Source organism: Prunus persica, chromosome G1 (assembly GCF_000346465.2).
Source record: "Prunus persica cultivar Lovell chromosome G1, Prunus_persica_NCBIv2, whole genome shotgun sequence".
NCBI lineage: Eukaryota > Viridiplantae > Streptophyta > Magnoliopsida > Rosales > Rosaceae > Prunus > Prunus persica.
In genome coordinates, this window is record NC_034009.1 from 44,849,814 (window position 1) to 44,871,701 (window position 21,888).

A 21,888-nucleotide genomic window follows, 5' to 3' on the forward strand; every position below is an offset into this window, starting at 1 on the left:
ATAATTACAAAATTAAAATTGTATGAACCTGAATTCTAGGAACCATTTTTTTTTTCTTTGTCAATTGCTATTAGAAAAGCAAAGATGGACTTGTCTATTAATGACCAAATTAAGGCACTACGGCTAATTTTGGAGAAAGCAAGTGATGAAAAAACATTCCTGACATTGGATGGTGCTATGAAAAAAGCATTTGTTCGTCTCTTACTTGGGGCGAGGGAGTTGTGATTCACTCTTTGATGTAGTTTGGTTTATGAACAACTTTCTCTTTTGCTCTTATCACCTTAATATGTGATCACTTTGAATTATACATTATTTGGTACTGTTTTTATTAACGTATGCGAGTATTTTGGAATTTTTATGAGATACTACAATTATGATAATGGGTTATATGAAAAAACATGTTGGCAAACACAATTGAAAAACAAATCTTGTCATATGAATCTTACCCCAAAAAAATTTGTGTCATTTGAATCTCAATTTCCATTAAATTATCAAAGATTTTTTTTTATTTTTTTTATCTATAAATAGTATGATCTGATGTTATCCAAAACATCACCAAACACAGTATAACTTAGTCAGATTATTTATCCGGAACAGCACCAAACGCCTTATAATATTATGGATAAATAGTCAGTACTCTCCGGAACAGATTAATACTATCCGATAGAAATTAGTCAGTACAGTCCGACGTATCAAACGAGCCCTAGTGGAAGAATGGTAACAATACGAATAAGCAGATTAAGATCCAAGTATGTTCAAGCTTCCTTGGGCTGCAGGAAACTTAAGCAGTAGTTTCAAGAAAAGGATAATCAGTGTAACCAATAACCGGATCAGATGTATAGAATGTCTCTCGGTTGTACTTATTTAGAGGAGCATTAAGCTCAAATCTCTTGGGCAAATCTGGATTAGCCAAGAACCAACGTCCATAAGCAATAAGATCTGCACGGCCCTTTGCCACAGCATTGTTCCCATCTTCCCTGTCAAAACCACCAGCAGCAATGAAGGTGCCTTTGAAAGCTTCTCTCATGGGCAGAAGACTGTAAGGGGTTTCACTTTTGTCTCCAACTGTCTTCATTCTTGGCTCAACCACATGGCAGTACAGGATCCCGTATTTGTTCAAGGATTTGGCCATATAAAGGCCTAATGCTTTTGGATTCGAATCCCCTGATTCCATATAGTCGGCAAATGGAGATAATCTAATTCCAACTTTATCTGCTCCTATCTCATTAGCAACAGCTTCAACGATTTCCAGAGTGAACCGGCAACGATTCTCCAGCGATCCACCATATTCATCTGTTCGATCGTTCACTTGATCTTTCATAAACTGATCAATCAGGTAGCCATGCGCCCCATGAATTTCAACCCCATCAAAGCCTATATATCAGACAAGCATTTTCTATTCAGCGAAGATGTTATGATTACAAAGTTAAAACATTAAACAATATGAGACTCTAAACCAACACAATTCAATTCAAGAATCAATCTGGCGTGATTTTCGTTAATAGCTACATTTGGCTTATGAATTATGTTCCATTTTTATTTCTTGCAAATCTTATTTTATATTTACCAGCTTCGATAGCATTCCTTGCAGCAAGTCTAAAATCATTGACAATTTGTGGAATCTCATCTGTCCTTAATCGTCTTGGAGGTGTGTATTCAGCAACAGCAACGCCATTAGTTAGTATTTGTGAGGTTAGTGGCTTGTCAGTAGAAGAGATTGGAGTTTGTCCCCTTGGCTGGAAACCTGCAAGCAAAGACAGAGAGACAGAGACAGAAACAGAATCACAATCTGAGCTCAATACATTATGGTCATGAAAAATCAGCTTCCTGATGCTTCAATGGTCTAATTGCTCATAAGTCTTTCTATTATAGAAGTGAAGTCATAAAGGTGAAAGACAGAAACGCACCGCTATTTGAAACCCTCCCCGGATGCACAATCTGACAGAAGAAGACACCGCCTTTAGCATGAACAGCATCAACAATCGGTTTCCAAGCTTCAACTTGCTCCGTTGTCCATAAACCAGGATTATTCACCCACCTTGAGATATTAAATTTATGTAATTAATTTCATTGAAAAAACCAAACGTAAAAGAAAATGGAAAGCTACTCTTCTTAAAATTACCCTTGATCTGTGTCAGAAACAAGAGTGGCTTCAGCTATGAGAAGACCCCCTTGAGATGTTCTCTGAGAGTAGTATAAGATGGCATGTGGCTGTGGAATATTATTGTATGATCTCATTCTAGCCAGTGGTGGGAAAACAATTCTGGAAAAGGCAGAGAAAATAAATTAGAGATACAATAGAGTAAAAGAAGATGGCATGTGGATAAGAAACAAATTACAAATTACAAATATAAGCATCAATCTTTCCTGGTAGTAAACTATCACAACTATATAACTACATCACCTGTGATAGCTTTAAAAAAGAGCAACATAACTAGCCCCAGCAAATAATTATCCTAAATATTTAAGAAAAATAAGCAAGAGATAAACCATTATGAAATGATCAAGGCAGAAAGGACAATAAATTGCATGGTGAAAGAAACTGCTGATTGTAAACAACTTCATTTGGCAAGACATAAGAAGTAAAATTCTTTTACTTGTTAGTCAACTCGGATTTTCCACAAACGCCTGCTTCTAACTTCTAAGTGGACTAAACTGTTCGTGTAGGTGGGGCAAGAGCTCCTAGCAAGGTTCAAGAAATCCTTGTCGGAAGAGGTGGAGTTGCGTGGACTGTGCCATCTTTGAAAAGTGAGAGTGTTGTAATGGGTGGGTTACCTTGACTTAGATCTCGCCAAGATGGAGATCGTTGGTGTAGGTGGCTAAATATAAGTCATGATGTGTAAGTCCCACATTAGAGAATACTCTCCTAATTGTACCTAGGTGGTTAAGGTCGGGACAATACATGGTTTGGACAAGTAGTGGACTCCTAATTGGCATGGTGGTACCAACAAACCCATTTTAAGCAGAACAAGGTCATGCCATGGACAATTTGTGCGATAACAAAATGACCCAAAATACAGATTTATTAAAACAGATCGCCAGCTTGCAGCAATATCTAATCAATAATGCAATGTACAAGAGATTTAAGTACCTATGAGAAAGGTTGAACTTTCCCATTTTGTAAGGAGTAAGGAGAGGAATTGTGGGAGGTTGAGCAGGCATGTTATCTTGCACTTGTGCCTTCGCGTTGTGGTTTTTTTCTTTTTTGCTCTGGAAATGAATGGAAGACCCCAATTGGGGTTTTATACATTTAGTAGGAACCCAAAGACAAGACATTGAGACTTTTGATGATGTTTGCAATTACGTGCTTGTTATTGAAATTACATCTGAATCACACTTTTCAAGCTCTTTAGGTCCGGGTTGTTATTGAAATTACATTACTAATAGTTGTTAGAAGTACAAATAAATCAGCACCCACGTAAATACGAACGTCATTAAACAGGTCATTGTGGGGCTACGTATGTAGTGACTTGTGATTATTCGGATGCTTGAATTTCCTTATGTCTTCTTGAATGAATTGTGTTGCAATAGAAAAGACGCATCATTCTTTTACTTGAAGCGGTGGCTGCTTGGACAAAGTTTGATGCAGACCCAAAATCACAAGGCTAGCTTCAATAGGTGGCTTGAACAAATCAAGGTCAAACCATTGGGACCCTTTTGAATATCTGTCTCCAAGTCAAAACTCACTATTTGGATTCCAAATTTAAATTTGCTGCTGCACTCCTGGGATGATTCAAATGCACAACAAGATGAAAAGTGGTTTTAAACAAAAGAAGAAGATTTGGGTTCGGCCGGTTAAGAGAATAAACACACCAAAATTTACCTCTTACTTTCACAATTTAGTTTTTAAGAAGGCTTAAATGTTAAAATAGTCCATGTGTTTTACCCATTTAGTCAATTTAGTCCCGTGTTTTCAATTTGGCCGATTTGTTCAATATACCCATTTGGTCAATTTAGTTCCGTATTTTCTATCTAATTATAAATGTAGTGGAAGAATGGTAACAATACAAATAAGCAGATTAATATCTAAGTATGTTCAAGCTTTCTTGGGCTGCAGGAAACTTAAGCAGTAGTTTCAAGAAATGGATAATCAGTGTAACCAATAACCGGATCAGATGTATAGAATGTCTCTCGGTTGTACTTATTTAGAGGAGCATTAAGCTCAAATCTCTTGGGCAAATCTGGATTAGCCAAGAACAAACGTCCATAAGCAATAAGATCTGCACGACCCTCTGCCACAGCATTGTTCCCATCTTCCCTGTCAAAACCACCAGCAGCAATGAAGGTGCCTTTAAAAGCTTCTTCTCTCATGGGCAGAAGACTGTAAGGGGTTTCACTTTTGTCTCCAACTGTCTTCATTCTTGGCTCAACCACATGGCAGTACAGGATCCCGTATTTGTTCAAGGATTTGGCCATATAAAGGCCTAATGCTTTCGGATTCGAATCCCCTGATTCCATATAGTCTGCAAATGGAGATAATCTAATTCCAACTTTATCTGCTCCTATCTCATTAGCAACAGCTTCAACGATTTCCAGAGCAAACCGGCAACAATTCTCCAGCGATCCACCATATTCATCTGTTCGATCGTTCACTTGATCTTTCATAAACTGATCAATCAGGTAGCCATGCGCCCCATGAATTTCAACCCCGTCAAAGCCTACATATCAGACAAGCATTTTCCATGCAGCGAAGATATGTTACAAATTCAGTTAAAATTAGACAAAACTGAATCATATGATTACAAAGTTAAAACATTAAACAATATGAGACTTCAAACCAACACAATTCAATGCAAGACTCAATCTGGCGTGATTTTCTTTAATAGCTACATTTGGCTTATGAATTATGTTCCATTTATATTTACCAGCTTCGATAGCATTCCTTGCAGCAAGTCTAAAATCATTGACAATTTGTGGAATCTCATCTGTCCTTAATCGTCTTGGAGGTGTGTATTCAGCAACAGCAACGCCATTAGTTAGTATTTGTGAGGTTAGTGGCTTTTCAGTAGAAGAGATTGGAGCTTGCCCCTTTGGCTGGAAACCTGCAGAGACAGAGACAGAAACAGAATCACAATCTGAGCTCAATACATTATGTTCATGAAAAATCAGATTCCTGATGCTTCAATGGTCTAATTGCTCATAAGTCTTTCTATTATAGACGTGAAGTCATAAAGGTGGAAGACAGAAACGCACCACTATTTGAAACCCTCCCCGGATGCCAAATCTGACAGAAGAAGACACCGCCTTTAGCGTGGACAGCATCAACAATCGGTTTCCAGGCTTCAACTTGCTCCCTTGTCCATAAACCAGGATTATTCACCCACCTTGAGATATTAAATTTATGTAATTAATTTCATTGAAAAAACCAAACGTAAAAGAAAATGGAAAGCTACTCTTCTTAAAATTACCCTTGATCTGCGTCAGAAACAAGAGTGGCTTCAGCTATGAGAAGACCCCCTTGAGATGTTCTCTGAGAGTAGTATAAGATGCTGGCATGTGGCTGTGGAACATTATTGTATATTTTGACTGATTTATTCACTGAGGTTTCTGTTTGCTTCTAGAATACAAACTAATCATAAAAAACATGCACTGAGAATGTGAATATATTTGATGCGATGAAATTTGGTAAAGTGGTAAACTTCTTTTGTTTTAAGCTTGTTATGTTTTACATTCTAACTCTACTATATATGTAATTATATATATATATATAATTGTAGAAGAAGAGGGAAACTATACAAAGGAAAAAAAGCCTCTGTATATGTCATGAAGATTTTAACTTGAATTACATTTTGCATGCTTGAATAAAGTTGTGTTTGTCTTTTTTTAGCTGTACTGTTTAGTGCTTATCAATGGTTCTAGGGGTCTTTTGTGTCAATTTGTTCCTGCAATATGTATTTTGTCTCTTGAGGATTGCAAATTAGTTAAACATGGGGTGATGTTAAGGGTATTTTGTCTCTTGTAGATATATTATCATATGGTGTGAGTATATTGTTCTCTTGCCTATTGCATAGGTATATATATGTATTTTCCATATTTTCGACAACATATAATAGTATTTTATGTACCATTTTTTTAATAGGTAGCATACAATTTTTATTTGTCTATTTTTGTATCTAAATTATAGGTGGTCTTCTTATTTATGTGCCTAAGGTAGTCATTTAATTTATGTTTCTGGCTTATAGGTATCACGATTTATCACTAAGTTTTTTCCATTGCTAATAATAACACTCTTTACCTGTATGTTTCATGTGGGCGCTTGCTTGAGTAATTGGTATAATACGTGGATTTTCACTATCATGAATTAAATTAAATTTTATCCATATATTAGGTAAATATTACCAAGGAAAGAATTGAAAATTTAAATTATGAAATTCAATTACGAGGAAATAATGTATTAAATTTAGATTTTCAATGTGTTTTCTTTATTTACCCCAATGGGTAAATCGACACAACAAAAAGATAATAAAAGTCAAAGGACCTATACCTAAAGCAAAAAATGCGTGAACTAAATTCAATGACAGCTAATCATTTTGGACTTAGATCTAAGAACCCCTTATATTTTCTACTCAAAGGTTCTTAAGTTGAGCTTCAAGCATTGATCAACACTTCTACTCAACACCATTTAAGAAAAATATACTTGTAAGTGTCCAAAGTTGTTATTGTCATAATTATTGCTAGAGTGATTCTCTTGCATTTCCTATTGGAAATGGCAAGATGGTACACTAGTTTAAGAGGCATAGCCGTGCGGCTATGCTTTTTAAATATATTGAATATTTTGAAGGTATAGCCGTTTGGCTATACTCTTTAATGTATCCAGGGTTTAACTCTGATAATCCTTTTCCATGTAAACAAACAAAAAAAAATTGCAAAATCAGAAACATACGTAAATTGGACGCCATGGTAGCCACGGATAGAGGACTCGAACTCGTCACTACGAACGTCTAGGGCACAGAGCAAGCCCGTGCCAGGTTTCGAGTAGTGTTCGAAAAATCCGCCTAGGCACTAGGCGGGAGGACACCAACGCCAGGGAGTTAGGCGGCGCCTAGGCTGCCCGGAAGGATCTAGGCGGCGCCATTGTGGCCTGGAAGGATTTAGGCGGCGCCTAGGCTGGCTGGAAGGATCTAGGTGGCCCCTAGGCGGGCTGGAAGGATCTAGGCGGCGCCTAGGCGGCCTGGAAGGATCTAGGCGGAGCCTAGGCGACCTGGAAGGATCTAGGCGGCGCCTAGGCGGCCTGGGCGGATCTAGGCGGGGCCTAGGAGGCCTGGGAGGATCTAAGTGGCCTGGGCGGGTCGTGTCCATAGTTATAATCAACTTAGGCATGCATAGTTTTCCAAAAATTTACAAGCAGTAAAACAGAGAAAAGACGCGAATCATGGAGTTACCAATCCTTCGATCTGAGCAACTCTGAGGGGGGAAGCAACCTCTTCTGTCGCTGCCACCTGAAGAAAGGATCTTGCCACCGCTGTACAATCAACAAAACAAAACCAAATTTTCAGAAAGAAGAAAAACAAACGCATTCAAATTTACAGATAAAAATACAGATAGAGAATTGTACGAAAGGGTTGCCATGAGTAATTTCACGGAGAGAGCAAAGGAAGAGAAGAGAGACAGGGCAATAGTATAAGATGGGAAGCTTTGTCTCTCACGGGTGCGGAGGAACCTCTGTGTATGGTGAATGTGAAGATGATTGCTAAACCCTAGTTGTCGAAGGACTGGAAAATTGGGCCTTGCTTACCCATGCCTTTCTGCTTTATTGATTTCTTTCTAGTATTAGAAGCCTAATGTTACTGTCTAATAAAGTCACTTAGAAAATCCTTGCATCTCTGCTCTGCAACTACATGCCTATAAAATTTTTTATTTATTTAAATATTTTGACTGTACAAGTGGAATAGCACTGTAGGGGCGGACGCTACTTTAGACTATGTGAATGAGTTTGATATTGAGGAGGTTTTCTTTTGGGTGGAGTGGGGAGCAAGCAAATTTTAACAATTCTGAGCTGGGATTTTAGGTTTTTATTTACATGCATCAAGTTTTAATATTTGTAGTATGTAGTGGTTGGATTTTACATGCATAATCTTGCGTTTTAATTATCTGTGAATGTGTGAAGTGGGTGAACAAAGGCCGTTCTTCGTAACTTCGGCCATAGTTTTTTTCTTACACAGAATCCAATAAACTATTTTAATCCAATTCGTGCGTATTGTTTAATTATGTGAAAGTTTTCAAATTTTCTGAGAGGTTCATGCTTGTTGCAGGTTGGTGACATCATTAGCAGGTTTGAGAAGAAGGGCTTCTATTTGAAAGGTAATTTCCAACCAAGGATGTTTGATCTTGTATGATTATGTGCACTTTGTTAATTTGTGACAACCCTATATTTAACAAGCCTTTCCTGTTTTATAATGATTATCAACTTGACTTACAGACAAAAACTTTCGGACATCAAATTTGATGTATCGCTTACAGTTCTGTGTGTTAATTATACTACAATAAGTTTTTTGGGATGCTTAGCTAAATTTGGATGTGTAACTTATCAGGAATTTCTGCTCAATAAGTGTTTTTTTTTTTTTTTTTTTTTTGGTATCTGTTCAGTTTTGAAGTTCATCCCGTTGTTGCTATGATTTGGGAGGGTAAGAATGTTATCCTAACTGGCCGAAAGATTATTGGTGCCACCAACCCAGCAAAATCTTCCCCTGGAACCGTCCGTGGTGATTATGCAATTGAGATTGGCAAGTAACCAGATTTACCATGTTTTCCTGTCTCTTTTGCCTTTATAACTTTTTTAATTATTATGTTTTAATTTTTTGGTTTGAAAGATGAGTATATAGGTACTGTTGATGGCTATATACCCAAATTGTTCTCTTGAGAAAATGCTCAGCAGTAATAACTTATTATGTTAATGGGAAAGCTGTTTCAAATAGATTGTTTGAACCTTTGATTGTTGCTAAAATTGTTGATGGTTCCAATTAGGCAGAAACACAATAGTCCAATCTGTCCAGGAGTTTTATGGTTTGATTGCATCTCCTGTGTTATTATCATAAATTTCAATTTCTAGTGAGGGGTGGAACAAACTCTAGTCGACCTATCCTTTTGTGAGTCCCAAAGAAAAATTCCACAGAGGAGGGAGGAGAAAGTAGCGTCATTGCCCCCCCTTTCCTTCTCTTTCCTTGCCTTTTTTTTCTTTTGGGTGATTGAATAAGTCCACTATGGCATTTTGAATAAAAAGCCTATTGTGGTGATTTCTCCTGAGCCATGCTCATCAGATTGAAGTTCTCGTTTACCCATTTTAGGTGTTCTCAAACCAATCCTTCTCCCAAAACCCGGTCTCTAACACTACTCATGTTCTCTAAATTTAGGTCTACGTCGTATTTGACGGAGGTTGCTGCAAATCACCTAATTGTTCTTTGTCAAGGTAGTTGTTTTCGTTTATTTGTTCGTTTGTATGCATAGGTAGATCACTGGAAACCGTATTTTCTCCAAATTTGTTATGAATGCGATAGTCGATGTGGTTGCGATGGGCTTCTTCAGGTGGTAGTGTTAGGGTTTGTTTAGACTCATGGGTTGCTTTAGGGTTTCAGTTATATTAGGCATGTGGGATTTGTTTGGGCTTATGATTAATTGTGGTGATGTGATGTAACACCCCGACTCCAAATTAAATGCCTATTTTAATTGATTTAAAATGAATTACGAATTTACCCTTGGGGTAGGGGTAAATTGGTCATTTTCTTATCCGGAAAGATTTTGGGACCACGAATGGTATTTTTGGGTAAGTGGTACTGAGACGAATTCGTAGACATGCGGCAGGCTGGAAACAGAGTTGTGACGAAAAAGTTACAAGCAAAACATTATCAGTGGCAAAATTATAATTAATTCAAAAAGGGTTAGAGTAAAAATTTGATTTTTCATTTTTACCTCACTCTCTCTCTCTCTCTTCTCCCGATTCTCTCTCTCTCCCGCGTCGTTCCTCCCCTCCTCTTCCTACTGCAATTTGCACAGCCACATTCACATGCCATGGCCAGCCTCGAGACCGGACCCAAAACGTCCGACCAGACCTCGCCGACGTTCCCCAATCTACCTCCAGCCATCAGCCGCCACCAAGTCGTCGGAAAATACGAATTTCAGGCCGGTTTTCATCCAAATTTTCAGTCACTCGATCTCTCTCCTCCGACCACTAATCCCGACGGGTGAGGTATGGTTTCTCATCCATTTTCCGAGTTCTAGCTGACTATTGTATAGGTTTGGATCTATTTGCTGGGTAGGAACTGATTTTTGAAAACTTAGGTTTTGGCCGGATTTCACAGTGAAATTCCGGCCAGTTGCCGTCCGAATTGGACCTTCCCGTAGTTGAATGAAGTGATCCTGACCTTGAGTAGAAGCTAGGGTAGGAAGGGTGAGCTCGGGTGTGGAGTTTTTCCGTCACCGGAATTTACTCTACACACCCACGCGCTGCCGGCGCATGTGGCGGCGCGTGGGCGAGGCTGGTGAAGCTGCAATTTAACCCGATGAGATCCTTAGGTTGTCACGAGCGTATAGGAATTCGCGGATCTCAATTCGGATGTCGTTTGACTATCGAACGGATTTTCGCATATTGTGCGTTATCCGGGTTCGATAGTTCCGACCGTTAGATCTTTTTCGAATTAAAATATGTTGTTCTAGGTATTCCTAGGACCGTTTGGGACTTCACAGATTATGAATCGGAGCCCCGGATGTTCCGATTCAATAATGCAAAGTTTGCGGGTTAGCGATAACCGTAAAATCGTGAACGATTCCTAAACCTGTAATTGGACCTTAGGATACCTTCTTCAACGTGCACGTATTGGGAATTTGGGGAGTTAAGCATTTAATTTGTGATTTCTGCTTCGACGTAATTTTATATTAATTAAATGTTCATATCTCGAAATAGGTGTTTCGACTGCACGTACTCAGCAGGCAGGACCCTCACGTGGTCAAGCAACGTGGGAATATTTCTGAGCGGCCTTTGTTTTCAATCATATGCATGGTTTTATTGATGAAAGATTTTTTCATAATGTTTTAATGGCTTATTGAATATATTATATTCATGGGATGAATTTGAATGTTATATAGCGCTTCGGCAATATATTGTGAATTTGGCATTTTGGGTATCGAGAGTGTGTTTTATAAGGATTTTGGGGAAGTATATATATATATATATATTTATATTCTCTATAGGCGAGATACTTGGGTTGTTGAAGGGTGTTGTGGAAGAACTTGATTATGAGGGGTTGTTGAGAGAAGTTGTATGATTACACTATGTAAGTACCTTCCCTAGTTATTAGACTTTCTATATGCGGCGTTGGATGTTCCGGCATGTGAGACACTTTCCATATGCGGCGTTGGATGTTCCGGCGTATGGAAAGACTCTGTATAGTGTTTAGGGTCATCACCCATGGCGTTGGATGTTCCGGTGTATGATGATCCAGTCTGCGCGCATAGGACATAGTTTGGGAGCTACACATGGCGTTGGATGTTCCGGTGTGGGAGCTTTGGAGTTTCGTCCCCTTGTTGGACCGCTCATCCCTAGACGCAGGATAGCACCTGGAAATCCTGCGGACTAGTCAAACGATCCCCCAGTTGGATTGTTTCCTTGGTACCTAGGTAGTGTGATGAGTTATTGTATAGCTACTTATAGTTATATTTATATATATATATATGTATATTTATATGTATATGTATAGTTGAGTGAGTGAAGAATTAGAGTTTTTCAGTGGTTTGGCAAGAGTTGCAAGGTTGAGAGAATGGGATTTACAAAGGAGATGACTTGTGTTTTGAAGAGTGTTAACTGAATTATGTTTTGAGTAATTAAATATTGAATTGTGAACCTGCATGACTTGAGCATTATTTTTACACGGTGGGGTTACTATATTGTTTTTAACTGCAAATCTGGTTTTTGTCCACTCACATGTTTTCTGTTTTGCACCCCCCAGTCAATAGTCGCTCCAGGAAGCGTGCAAGTGGTGTACGATGCTCGAACTGTGAACCTTCATAGTTAGGATTTGAGTAATTTCTTCTACTCAACTGTTCTTGTAATCTAAATTCAGTAGATGCTCTGTTATCGCCCATGGTAGATTTTACTTGTGAGGCCGGAGGCCATTTAGTATGACTTGTTGAATTATGAAAACATGCTGCTGGTTCGGATTTTTATTTTATGAGTGTTGCAGGTTGAAATTTTTGTTGGGTTTGCTTAAATTACAGGGGAGACTCTGCCAAAATTTTGGTAGAAAGTCTCAGTTTCTTAGTAAGTGGGCCCGGCATCGGGAAGATGTCGGAACAAAGACGGGGTCGGCTTCAGTTTCCGGGATATTCCGGGGCGAGTCCTATCATGTGGACAAGTAATTTTAATGTGGCTTTTGTCAGCTTTAGTGTTGTTTTTTATGTCTTTGATTGTACTGTTGAAGTTTATCTAATGAAGTTTATCCTTGATTTTAAAAAAAAAAAATTACTACAGTTGGTCTAGTGCCTACTCTCCACTTTACTAAAGATTCTTGGGTGAGGCTTAGCCCAGAAACGTAAAATACCAAACCTTAAGAAAACTTTTAGTCACCTTTTTTTCTATTCAATTCTACATACAGAGTAACAAAATATTTAACCAGATTATACAGAATAAAGTATATTCAAGCTTCCATAGGCTGCAGGAAACTTAAGCTGTGGTTTCAAGAAATGGATAATCAGTGTAGCCAATAACCGGATCAGATGTGTAGAACGTCTCTCTGTTGTACTTATTTAGAGGAGCATTAAGCTCAAATCTTTTTGGCAAATCTGGATTAGCCAAGAAGAACCGGCCATAAGCAACAAGATCTGCACGACCCTCAGCTACAGCATTGTTCCCATCTTCCCTGTCAAAACCACCAGCCGCAATGAAGGTGCCTTTGAAAGCTTCTCTCATGGGCAGAAGACTGTCAGGGGTTTCACTATTGTCTCCAGCTGTCTTCATTCTTGGCTCAACCATATGGCAGTACAGGATCCCATATTTGTTCAAGGATTTGGACATATAAAGGCCTAATGCTTTCGGATCTGAATCTGCTGATTCCATATAGTCCGCAAATGGAGATAATCTAATTCCAACTTTTTCTGCTCCTATCTCATTAACAACAGCTTCAACAATTTCCAAAGCGAACCGGCAACGGTTCTCCAGCGATCCACCGTATTCATCTGTTCGATCATTCACTTGGTCTTTCATAAACTGATCAATAAGGTAGCCATGCGCCCCATGAATTTCAACCCCATCAAAGCCTATATATCGGAAAAGCATTTTCCATGTGGCCAAGATGTTACTAACTTAACATCATAAATCATATGATATTCTAAACGAGTACAATACAAGAATCAATCTGGCGTAATCTTGGTTAGTACATTCGCTTAGTACTTAATTATGATCCATTTTGATTTCTTACAAATTTTGATTTATATTTAACTTAAAAGATAAGTTACCAGCTTCGATAGCATTCCTTGCAGCAAGTCTAAAATCATTGACAATTTGCGGAATTTCATCTGTCTTTAATCTCCTTGGAGGTGTGTATTGAGCAATGTCAACGCCATTAGTTAGTAGTTGGGGGGGTAGTGGCTTGTCGGTACAAGAGATTGGAGCTTGCCCATTTGGCTGAAAACCTGTAAGCAAGAGAGAGAGAGGATCACAATCTGAACTCAATACTTATGTTCATGAAGAATATGCTTCCTGATGCTTCAATGGTCTAATTGCTCAAAAGTCTTTCTATGATAGAAGTGAAGTCATAGAGGTGAACAACAGGACGGCACCACTGTTTGAAACCCTGCCGGCATGCCAAATCTGACAGAAGAAGACACCGCCTTTAGCATGAACAGCATCAACAATCGGTTTCCACGCTTCAACTTGCTCCCTTGTCCATAAACCAGGCATATCTGGATACCTTTAGAAATTAAAACAGAGATGTCATCCAACATTTTTGAAATGAAGAAACGTAAAAGGAAATCGAAAGCTACTCTTCTTAAAATTACCCTTGAGCTGTGTCAGAAACTCCACTGGCTTCAGCTATGAGAAGACCCCCTTGAGATGTTCTCTGAGAGTAATATAAGATGGCATGCGGCTGTGGAATATTGTTGTATGATCTCTGTCTAGTCAATGGTGCTAAAACAATTCTGGAAAAGAAGGAAGATTTAAATTATAGATGCAGAGTAACATAATATGGGAGTGTGGATGAGAAACATTGTTGTATGGCCCCTATATAACCAAAGGTGCTAAAACAATTCTGGAGAACACGGTATGCTATCAGAACTATAACTCCATGACATGTGACTGGTTTGAAAGAAAATAATATAACTACCCAGCAATAGTTATCATATCTGGCTAAACAAAACAAAATTTAAGAAAAATTAGCAAGAGTTAAACCATTATGAACTGATGAAAAAATAAATAAATAAATAAAAGAATCCTTCAGGTTTTCATTTTCACACCGCACGGTGTATTGGGAACCATAAAACCATATGTCACTCCTTTTTTTATTGTATAATTTACTTCTATAAGATTCATATATGTTTTACTTACAAAGATATAGTTAGACTGTCATCAACTTCAAGGAGAATCTCATTCTCACATGAATAGTAAGAATAAAAGGTTATTATGCACAGGCACAGGCAAGCAACTAGGAATTTGACAACAAAGAAAAATTGAAAGCAGGGCAAGTATTTTTAGCAGCTGTACACATCCACTTGAAACTGCCCCAGAAGTTGCAACATATTATCAATTCAATACCCAAACTCAGATAGAGAGGCATTACTATCATTAAAAAGCATAGAATTATACTGAAAGAGTATGGGGAGAGACAGAAGAAAACTGGGCTATATTGTCCAGACTCCAAATAAACTTAGGACTGAATTTAAGAACTAAAAGAGGAAGAAAATGAATGGTGGATGAAACAGCTGATATAGGATAAGAAAAAAGATAAAACAACTTCATTTGGCAAGACACAAGAAGTAACTCAAATTTTTTTTCTTGTTAGCCAACTGGGATTATCCACAAACACCTGCTTCTAACTTCTAAGTGGACTAAATCCCATTTTTAGCAGAACAGGGCATGTGTATGGCTAATTTGTGCACCAACAAAATGACCCAAAACACAGATTTAGAAAAATAGATAAATGAAGCCAACATTCTTCACCTTGTAGCAATATATCATCAATAATGTAATTTAAAAAAGATTACCTATGAGAAAGGTTGAACTTTCCCATTTTGTAAGGGGTAAGGAGAGGAATTGTGGGAGGTTGAGCAGACATATCAGCTATCAGACTTCACTTGGGTTTTGCTCTTGTGTTTGGGTTCTGGTTTTTTGGCTCTCGAAATGAATGGAAGACCCAATTGGTGCTTTAGACATTTGGTAGGAACTAAAAAATCCAAAGACAACAGTTCGAAGCCGTGCAGTTTTAATGCGCTTATTGAGATGTTGACATTTGCAATTGCGTGGTTCTTACTAAAACTACCAAATAACACTTTTCACGTTTTATACTTTTCAAACCATTTGTCTTTAATGCAAAACATCAAATTTGAATTTGATGATGAGAAATTGGACATATTGCAAACCTACCTTCCTACTTCATTCAACGTGTCAAGTTGTAGTATTTTATGGTGTGTTTACTAATCAGGAATTGGGATTCTCATCAGAAATTGAATTCCACTTATTGAGAATTTCTACATTTATTTCACATCAAAGCTGTCATGACTTTGCAACTTTTCTCATGGTGGGTTGGGTAATTTGGGAAGCACGAAATGGATTGCTATGGAATAATAAGAAAAGTAGGCCTGAACAAGCCAGCTTGCATGCATCTCTGAGGCTACAGGATTTTTTGCGGGTTAATAATTGCTTGGGGTCTCAAAGTAGGCAATGTCAAATAAAATAAATGTGGCAACCACCACATGAGAACAGTCTTAAAATAAATGTGGATGGTGCTTGGAAGCCAGGGACCACAGAGGGTGGCGTTGGTGTGGTTGTGAGAGACTCCACGGGCAAATTTGTGGCGGGTTGTGCAACTAAATTGACTAATGTTTTCTCTGCGCCATAAGTAGAGGCCTTGGCTGCAAGAACAGGTACAATATTGGCGATGGAAAGGGGTTATCAAAATGTTGTCTTTGAAAGTGATGCTCTCCAGATCGTTACAGCACTTCGAAATCACTCCATAGATAGGTCCGTCGTAGGACCTGTGGTGGAGGATACCAAGAGCTTGCTGACACAGATCACTGGAGAAGGTTTTACCCATATTCGTCGTACTGCTAATGATGTAGCTCATTATTTAGCTCGTTTTGCCTTGCATATTAGGGGTTCTTTATACTGATTTGAGGAACCTCCTGATTTTATTTCTGATATATTGTACGAAGATTGTAATTCGTGACCAAGGAATTTCTTTTGCCCTTGATACGAGTTCAAACTTCTTGTATTACCTTTTTTACATCAATAATATTCTATCGCTTATCATCAAAAAAAAAAAAAAAAAATTGAAAAGTAAGTGCGGCTCACCCAAAATTAGGAATTGAATTCTTGATTTTGGAGAAATTCAATTCTTAAGTGGAAGGTAGTGTTCTAATTCCTAGAGAACTAACCCATTAGGAATTCATCTTTTTTACCCATTATATCCTCACACAATTTTCAAATTTCTAAATTTGCCATCTACTTTAACCTAACAACGAGGACACTTTAGTAATTGGTACCACTCCTATCCTAATTCCATATTTTTTAGTAAACAACTTCAATAGGAATTCGGAATCTAATTCTCCTCAATCCAACTCCTGCTCAGTTCAATTCCTCCTAATCCAATTACGGATTAGTAAACATGTAATTAATGAAATTTAAAGGCTAAAAAGGTATAAAGATTTTATCACCTTCGAGCCAAATAATTCTATTGTGAGAGTTCATTAACTTTTTAGTGTGCAATTACTGTTGATGCTTAAATTTGGTTCAACAACATTATGACCTCTTTGAGATCAAGGTCCGCAATCCTTTCAAATCAACTTAACATGACCAAGCAGGTTCTCCCCTAGAACGATTTCTAGTGCTTAGGAATTGCATCTTGTAAATAAAAATTGAACCAGAGACACAAGAGATTTTTTGGATATATATATATGGGTAATGATTTCTCAACTCCAATTTTATCCACTTACACTTCTTTTTTAGTTATAAAATGGAGTGTAAGTGGATAAAATTGGAGTGGGGAAATCACCACTCATATATATAGTCTCGATCTCTAGGACCACAAAAGTCCAAGAGATTGTAGTCACCTACCGTTGGATATTAATCCAATGGTTCAAAAAAATTTCTTAAAATGAGTGCAAGAGTGAGTGAACCATTGAATTTACATCCAACGATGAGTGACCACAAATCTCTTGGACCCCTGTAGTCCAAGAGATTAGGACTGCTCATATATACATGTAAAGGGCTATAGCCGCTAATCTATACTATTTATTAAAGACAATTTATAAATAATAATATTTAAAAAAAACCAGTACAGCCGCCCTGCTATACTACTTTTTTAAAAAAAAAATTTGGAAAAAAATCGAGTATAGCCGCACGGCTACCATTTACTTTAGGAAAACAGAGCAGCTAGTGCCTAGGCGCTTACATGTAGAATAGTCTAGCCGTGCGGCTGTACGTGTTAAAAAAGAAAACCTGAGTATAGCCGTGCGGCTATACTACTTTTAAATATAAAAACAAAGGTCCCCCTTCAATTAGGCGGCAAGTGTCAACACAAGCCCATTTTAAAAAAATAAAGACACGGAGTATAGCCGTGCGGCTGTACCAAATTTGTTTTGGGAAAAAAGGGAAATCGTAGTATAGCCGCACGGCTATACTATTAATAAAAATAATAAAAAAAGGACCCACCTAGTTGCATTACTTTGTACCTTATAAATATTAATTTGCTAGTTTCAACATATCTAAAGTAGATATTAATCTTCCACTATATGTTATTTTAATATAATTTTTATAATGTATGTTATTCTTATTCAATAATATGTGAAAATTATTGGTATAATACGTGAATTTTGTGTGTCTTATTGAAAATTTTGTAAAAATTACTTGTATAAAAAATTAGGTACAATACGACTATTGTATGTTTGCTTTTCAAAAAACGTGAGACATGTATAGAACACGAATGTATTATTGAAAAATACGTACGTACATATATATATATAATTTTTCTAAATTATTATCACTATATAAATTCTTTAACCCAATTTAATTAATAAAATCCCCTTTTACATTTTTAGGTAGTTATATGACGAATGCTCCCACCATCTCCCTCTGCTTCTTTATCTTTATCGCATTTCTAGGATAATCTTTGATTCTCAACACTATTTAAGAACCCAATTTTTTTTAAAGGTAAACTTATTTGTGTTTAAGAGATCCAATTCTTTCTAAGAGACCGGATTCTAATTCTTTTAAGATTTTGCATTTGGCAGATTTGCCAGGCCTTACTTCCTTCGCTATCTGATTTTGCATTTGGCATTTCCCCATGTTCTAGGTTTTTTTTTTATTGTTCTGTACTTGAATGACCCAACCAAGAAACAAAAGGAACTTAACAACACTAGGTCCTGGCTGACTCCAAAGAGAGGACTTAGATATTCTCCTTGTTTTCACTGGCTTTGCATCTTAATTCTTAACCCTTTTCTCTGGCTTTTCACTGGATTAAAATCTACGACAATTGAAATGTCATATCAGCAACATATTTTAAATGCACACATTGAGACTTCCAAGAGTAACCTCATTTACTTTTATTCTACTTATTGGTCTACTGGCATTTAGTCTTCACTTTACTCGAGCCTCTTGAGTGAGGATACCGCATACAGAACACTTGATACATATATTAGTCTACGCAGAAACGTAATATACCAAACCTAATGAGAACTTTTATTCACCGTTTTTTTTCTTCGTATTTAATCATACACGCAATGCAAAAATAGTAACAATACACATTCAAGCAGATTAATACTGAATATAAATCTAAGTATGTGTTCAAGCTTCCATATAGGCTGCAGGAAACTTAAGCGGTGGTTTCTAGAAATGGATAATCAGTGTAACCAACAACCGGATCAGATATGTAGAACGTATCTCTGTTGTACTTATTTAGAGGAGCATTAAGCTCAAATCTTTTTGGCAAATCTGGATTAGCCAAGAACCAACGTCCATAGGCAATAAGATCTGCATGGCCCTCAGCCACAGCATTGTTCCCATCTTCCCTGTCAAAACCACCAGCAGCAATGAAGGTGCCTTTGAAAGCTTCTCTCATGGGCAGAAGACTGTCAGGGCTTTCAATTTTGTCTCCAACTGCCTTCATTCTTGGCTCAACCACATGGCAGTACTGGATCCCATATTTGTTCAAGGATTTGACCATATAAAGGCCTAATGCTTTCGGATCTGAATCCGCTGATTCCATATAGTCCGCAAATGGAGATAATCTAATTCCAACTTTATCTGCTCCTATCTCATTAACAACAGCTTCAACGATTTCCAGAGCAAACCGGCAACGATTCTCCAGCGATCCACCATATTCATCTGTTCGATCGTTCACTTGGTCTTTCATAAACTGATCAATCAGGTAGCCATGCGCCCCATGAATTTCAACCCCATCAAAGCCTATATATCAGAAAAGCATTTTCCATGTAGCCAAGATGTTACTAACTTAACATTATAAATCATATGATATTCTAAACAAATACAATTCAAGCATCAATCTGGCGTGATCTTCGTTATTAAGTACATTTGGCTGAGTAGTTATTTATGGTCCATTTTGATTTCTTGCAAATTTTGATTTATATTTAACTAAGTTACCAGCTTCAATAGCATTCCTTGCAGCAAGTCTGAAATCATTGACAATTTGTGGAATCTCATCTGTCCTTAATCGCCTTGGAGGTGTGTATTGAGCAACGTCAACGCCATTAGCTAGTAGTTGGGGGGTAAGTGGCTTGTCGGTACAAGAGATTGGAGCCTGCCCATTTGGCTGGAAACCTGAAAACAAAGAGTGACACAGAATCACAATCTGAACACAATAGATTATATGTTCCTGAAAAATCAGCTTCCTAATGCTTCAATGGTCTAATTGCTCATAAGTATTTATATGATAGAAGTGAAGTCATAAAGGTGAATAACAGAAACGCACCGCTGTTTGAAACCCGCCCCGCATGCCAAATCTGACAGAAGAAAACACCGCCTTTTGCATGAACAGCGTCAACAATCGGTTTCCATGCTTCAACTTGCTCCCTTGTCCATAAACCAGGACAATCTGGGAACCTTCAGATATGAAAGAAATAGAGATGTCATCCAACATTGAAATGAAGAAAGTACACACTCAAATGTATGGTATTCAATTAAAACCAATGGTAAAAGAAACCGGAAAGCTTCTCTTCTCAAAATTACCCTTGAGCTGTGTCAGAAACTCCACTGGCTTCAGCTATGAGAAGACCCCCTTCAGATGTTCTCTGAGAATAATATAAGATGGCATGCGGCTGTGGAACAGTGTTGTATGATCTCATTCTAGTCAATGGAGCTAAAACAACTCTGGAAAACACACAGAATAAAAATTATAGATGCAGAGATATATGTCCTTTATTTTATTTTTATTTTTATCAGATTCATGTGTTTTACTTATGAAGATATAGTCAGATTATCATCAACCTCAAGGATTCCCACAAGAATAATAAGAATAAATGATTATTCTGCACAGACAAGGAGCTAGGAATTTGACAACTACAAAAAACAGAAAGCAGGACAAGTATTTTTAGCAGTCATCAATTCACAACCCAAACTAGAAAAGAATGCAGCATTTTGATATGTACTCCTCCTTATGCAACTACTTGTTATTTTTTCTTTGGTTTTTGAGAAAATTTTAACACACTAAGAACCAATTAGAAATTGACAATTGGCTAGTTTTGGATTTTTCTCTTCAAATAGGCTCTATAAATGTTTTTGTATAATATGTCATGTTAGAATGAACCTATTTGTGAAAAACCCTTAGAAAGACGCAAGAAGTGACTCAAATTCTTATTCTTGTTAGCCAACTGGGATTTTCCACAAATACTTGCTTCGAAAGTAGACTAAATCCCATTTTCAGCAGAACAGGCCATGCCATGGCTAAATTTGTGCACCAACAAAATGACCCAACATACAAATTTAGAAAAAATAGATAAAACAAAGCCAACATTCTTCAGCTTAATGCAATGTAGAAGAGATTTAAGTACCTATGAGAAAGGTTGAACTTTCCCATTTTGTGAGGGGTAAGGAGAGGAATTGTGGGAGGTTGAGCAGACATGTCAGCTATCAGAATTCACGTGGGTTTTACTCTTGTGTTTGGGTTTTGGTTTTTTTGGCTCTGGAAATGAAAGGAAAGCCAATTGGGGATTTATACATTTTGGTAGCAACTAGAAATCCAATGACAACAATTGGAAGCTGGTGCAGTTTTTTAATGCAATGATTGAGACGTTTGATGACGTTTGCAATTGCGTGGTGCTTAATGGAAAAACAAAAACTGAAGTAAAAGATATTCAAATACATCAGCACCCACGTAAAAACAAAGCGCACTAAAACATCTTCTCAAATCGATGTTGTTGCTCATTCTCGGGCTACGTTTGCAGTGACATTGTTGTTGTGGTTCGTATTTTTGACTTCCCTTCTGTCTTCTAGAATGAATTGTGATGAAAGTATCAATTTCATCAATCTAGTTTTAGATCACTAGAATGAGCTACTCACAATTAAGTATCAATTTCATCACAAATATATATCGTTCTCATCATTCATATCAATCGAATTTGAGAGCTCCTCTAATTAAGTGAAGACAAATAACACTACCAAAAGTTAATTGATATCAAAAGAAAAAGTAATTAAAGGCTTATATGATTAAAATTTAATATTTATTAATCTAA

The 21,888-nt window shown here is 37.4% G+C and overlaps 4 protein-coding genes and 2 long non-coding RNA genes across 7 annotated transcripts; 2 read left to right on the forward strand and 4 right to left on the reverse strand.

Moving 5' to 3' along the window:
* On the reverse strand, positions 478–3,402 carry LOC18793087 (12-oxophytodienoate reductase 2). Its single transcript, XM_007223271.2, has 5 exons — positions 3,092–3,402; positions 2,123–2,263; positions 1,908–2,038; positions 1,568–1,744; positions 478–1,374 (listed from the first exon to the last, which is right to left on the reverse strand). Exons 1-5 carry the CDS (start codon positions 3,274–3,276, stop codon positions 782–784), a joined length of 1,227 nt encoding a protein of 408 aa, XP_007223333.2. The 5' UTR covers positions 3,277–3,402; the 3' UTR covers positions 478–781.
* On the reverse strand, positions 4,012–8,189 carry LOC18789777 (12-oxophytodienoate reductase 2). Its single transcript, XM_020562595.1, has 5 exons — positions 7,383–8,189; positions 5,409–5,500; positions 5,194–5,324; positions 4,866–5,042; positions 4,012–4,658 (listed from the first exon to the last, which is right to left on the reverse strand). The coding sequence occupies exons 1-5, from the start codon at positions 7,515–7,517 to the stop codon at positions 4,063–4,065; spliced, it is 1,131 nt and encodes a 376-aa protein (XP_020418184.1). The 5' UTR covers positions 7,518–8,189; the 3' UTR covers positions 4,012–4,062.
* On the forward strand, positions 8,232–8,667 carry LOC109946886. Its single transcript, XR_002269964.1, has 2 exons — positions 8,232–8,301; positions 8,587–8,667. It is a non-coding gene; the product is annotated as an uncharacterized LOC109946886 (long non-coding RNA).
* LOC109946885 lies at positions 9,713–12,156 on the forward strand. The gene is made up of 2 exons (XR_002269963.1): positions 9,713–10,183; positions 11,940–12,156. It is a non-coding gene; the product is annotated as an uncharacterized LOC109946885 (long non-coding RNA).
* Positions 12,537–15,358, reverse strand: LOC18790990 (12-oxophytodienoate reductase 2). 2 transcript variants are annotated; one of them, XM_007223272.2, is made up of 5 exons: positions 15,190–15,358; positions 13,987–14,127; positions 13,768–13,898; positions 13,444–13,620; positions 12,537–13,245 (listed from the first exon to the last, which is right to left on the reverse strand). In XM_007223272.2, the coding sequence occupies exons 1-5, from the start codon at positions 15,258–15,260 to the stop codon at positions 12,653–12,655; spliced, it is 1,113 nt and encodes a 370-aa protein (XP_007223334.1). In that variant the 5' UTR covers positions 15,261–15,358; the 3' UTR covers positions 12,537–12,652. The 2 variants fall into 2 exon arrangements, with proteins under 2 accessions (XP_007223334.1, XP_020411636.1); XM_020556047.1 differs by having other exon boundaries at positions 12,537–13,286; positions 13,407–13,620.
* LOC18789812 (12-oxophytodienoate reductase 2) lies at positions 18,891–21,354 on the reverse strand. Its single transcript, XM_007224521.2, has 5 exons — positions 21,208–21,354; positions 20,387–20,527; positions 20,130–20,260; positions 19,802–19,978; positions 18,891–19,606 (listed from the first exon to the last, which is right to left on the reverse strand). The coding sequence occupies exons 1-5, from the start codon at positions 21,276–21,278 to the stop codon at positions 19,014–19,016; spliced, it is 1,113 nt and encodes a 370-aa protein (XP_007224583.2). The 5' UTR covers positions 21,279–21,354; the 3' UTR covers positions 18,891–19,013.

Coding starts and splice junctions, on each gene's coding strand:
- LOC18793087 (XM_007223271.2), bottom strand. CDS start 3,276: ATGTCTTGTCTTTGGGTTCCTACTAAATGTATAAAACCCCAATTGGGG. Junction 2,039..2,122: donor GTTTCTGACACAGATCAAGG/GTAATTTTAAGA, acceptor TAATATCTCAAG/GTGGGTGAATAATCCTGGTT. Junction 1,375..1,567: donor AAGGAATGCTATCGAAGCTG/GTAAATATAAAA, acceptor TCTGATATATAG/GCTTTGATGGGGTTGAAATT.
- LOC18789777 (XM_020562595.1), bottom strand. CDS start 7,517: ATGCGTTTGTTTTTCTTCTTTCTGAAAATTTGGTTTTGTTTTGTTGAT. Junction 5,325..5,408: donor GTTTCTGACGCAGATCAAGG/GTAATTTTAAGA, acceptor TAATATCTCAAG/GTGGGTGAATAATCCTGGTT. Junction 4,659..4,865: donor AAGGAATGCTATCGAAGCTG/GTAAATATAAAT, acceptor TCTGATATGTAG/GCTTTGACGGGGTTGAAATT.
- LOC18790990 (XM_020556047.1), bottom strand. CDS start 15,260: ATGTCTGCTCAACCTCCCACAATTCCTCTCCTTACCCCTTACAAAATG. Junction 13,621..13,767: donor CGGCAGGGTTTCAAACAGTG/GTGCCGTCCTGT, acceptor TCTTGCTTACAG/GTTTTCAGCCAAATGGGCAA. Junction 13,287..13,406: donor TTAAATATAAATCAAAATTT/GTAAGAAATCAA, acceptor ATGTTAAGTTAG/TAACATCTTGGCCACATGGA.
- LOC18789812 (XM_007224521.2), bottom strand. CDS start 21,278: ATGTCTGCTCAACCTCCCACAATTCCTCTCCTTACCCCTCACAAAATG. Junction 20,528..21,207: donor AAGTTCAACCTTTCTCATAG/GTACTTAAATCT, acceptor TGTGTTTTCCAG/AGTTGTTTTAGCTCCATTGA. Junction 19,607..19,801: donor AAGGAATGCTATTGAAGCTG/GTAACTTAGTTA, acceptor TCTGATATATAG/GCTTTGATGGGGTTGAAATT.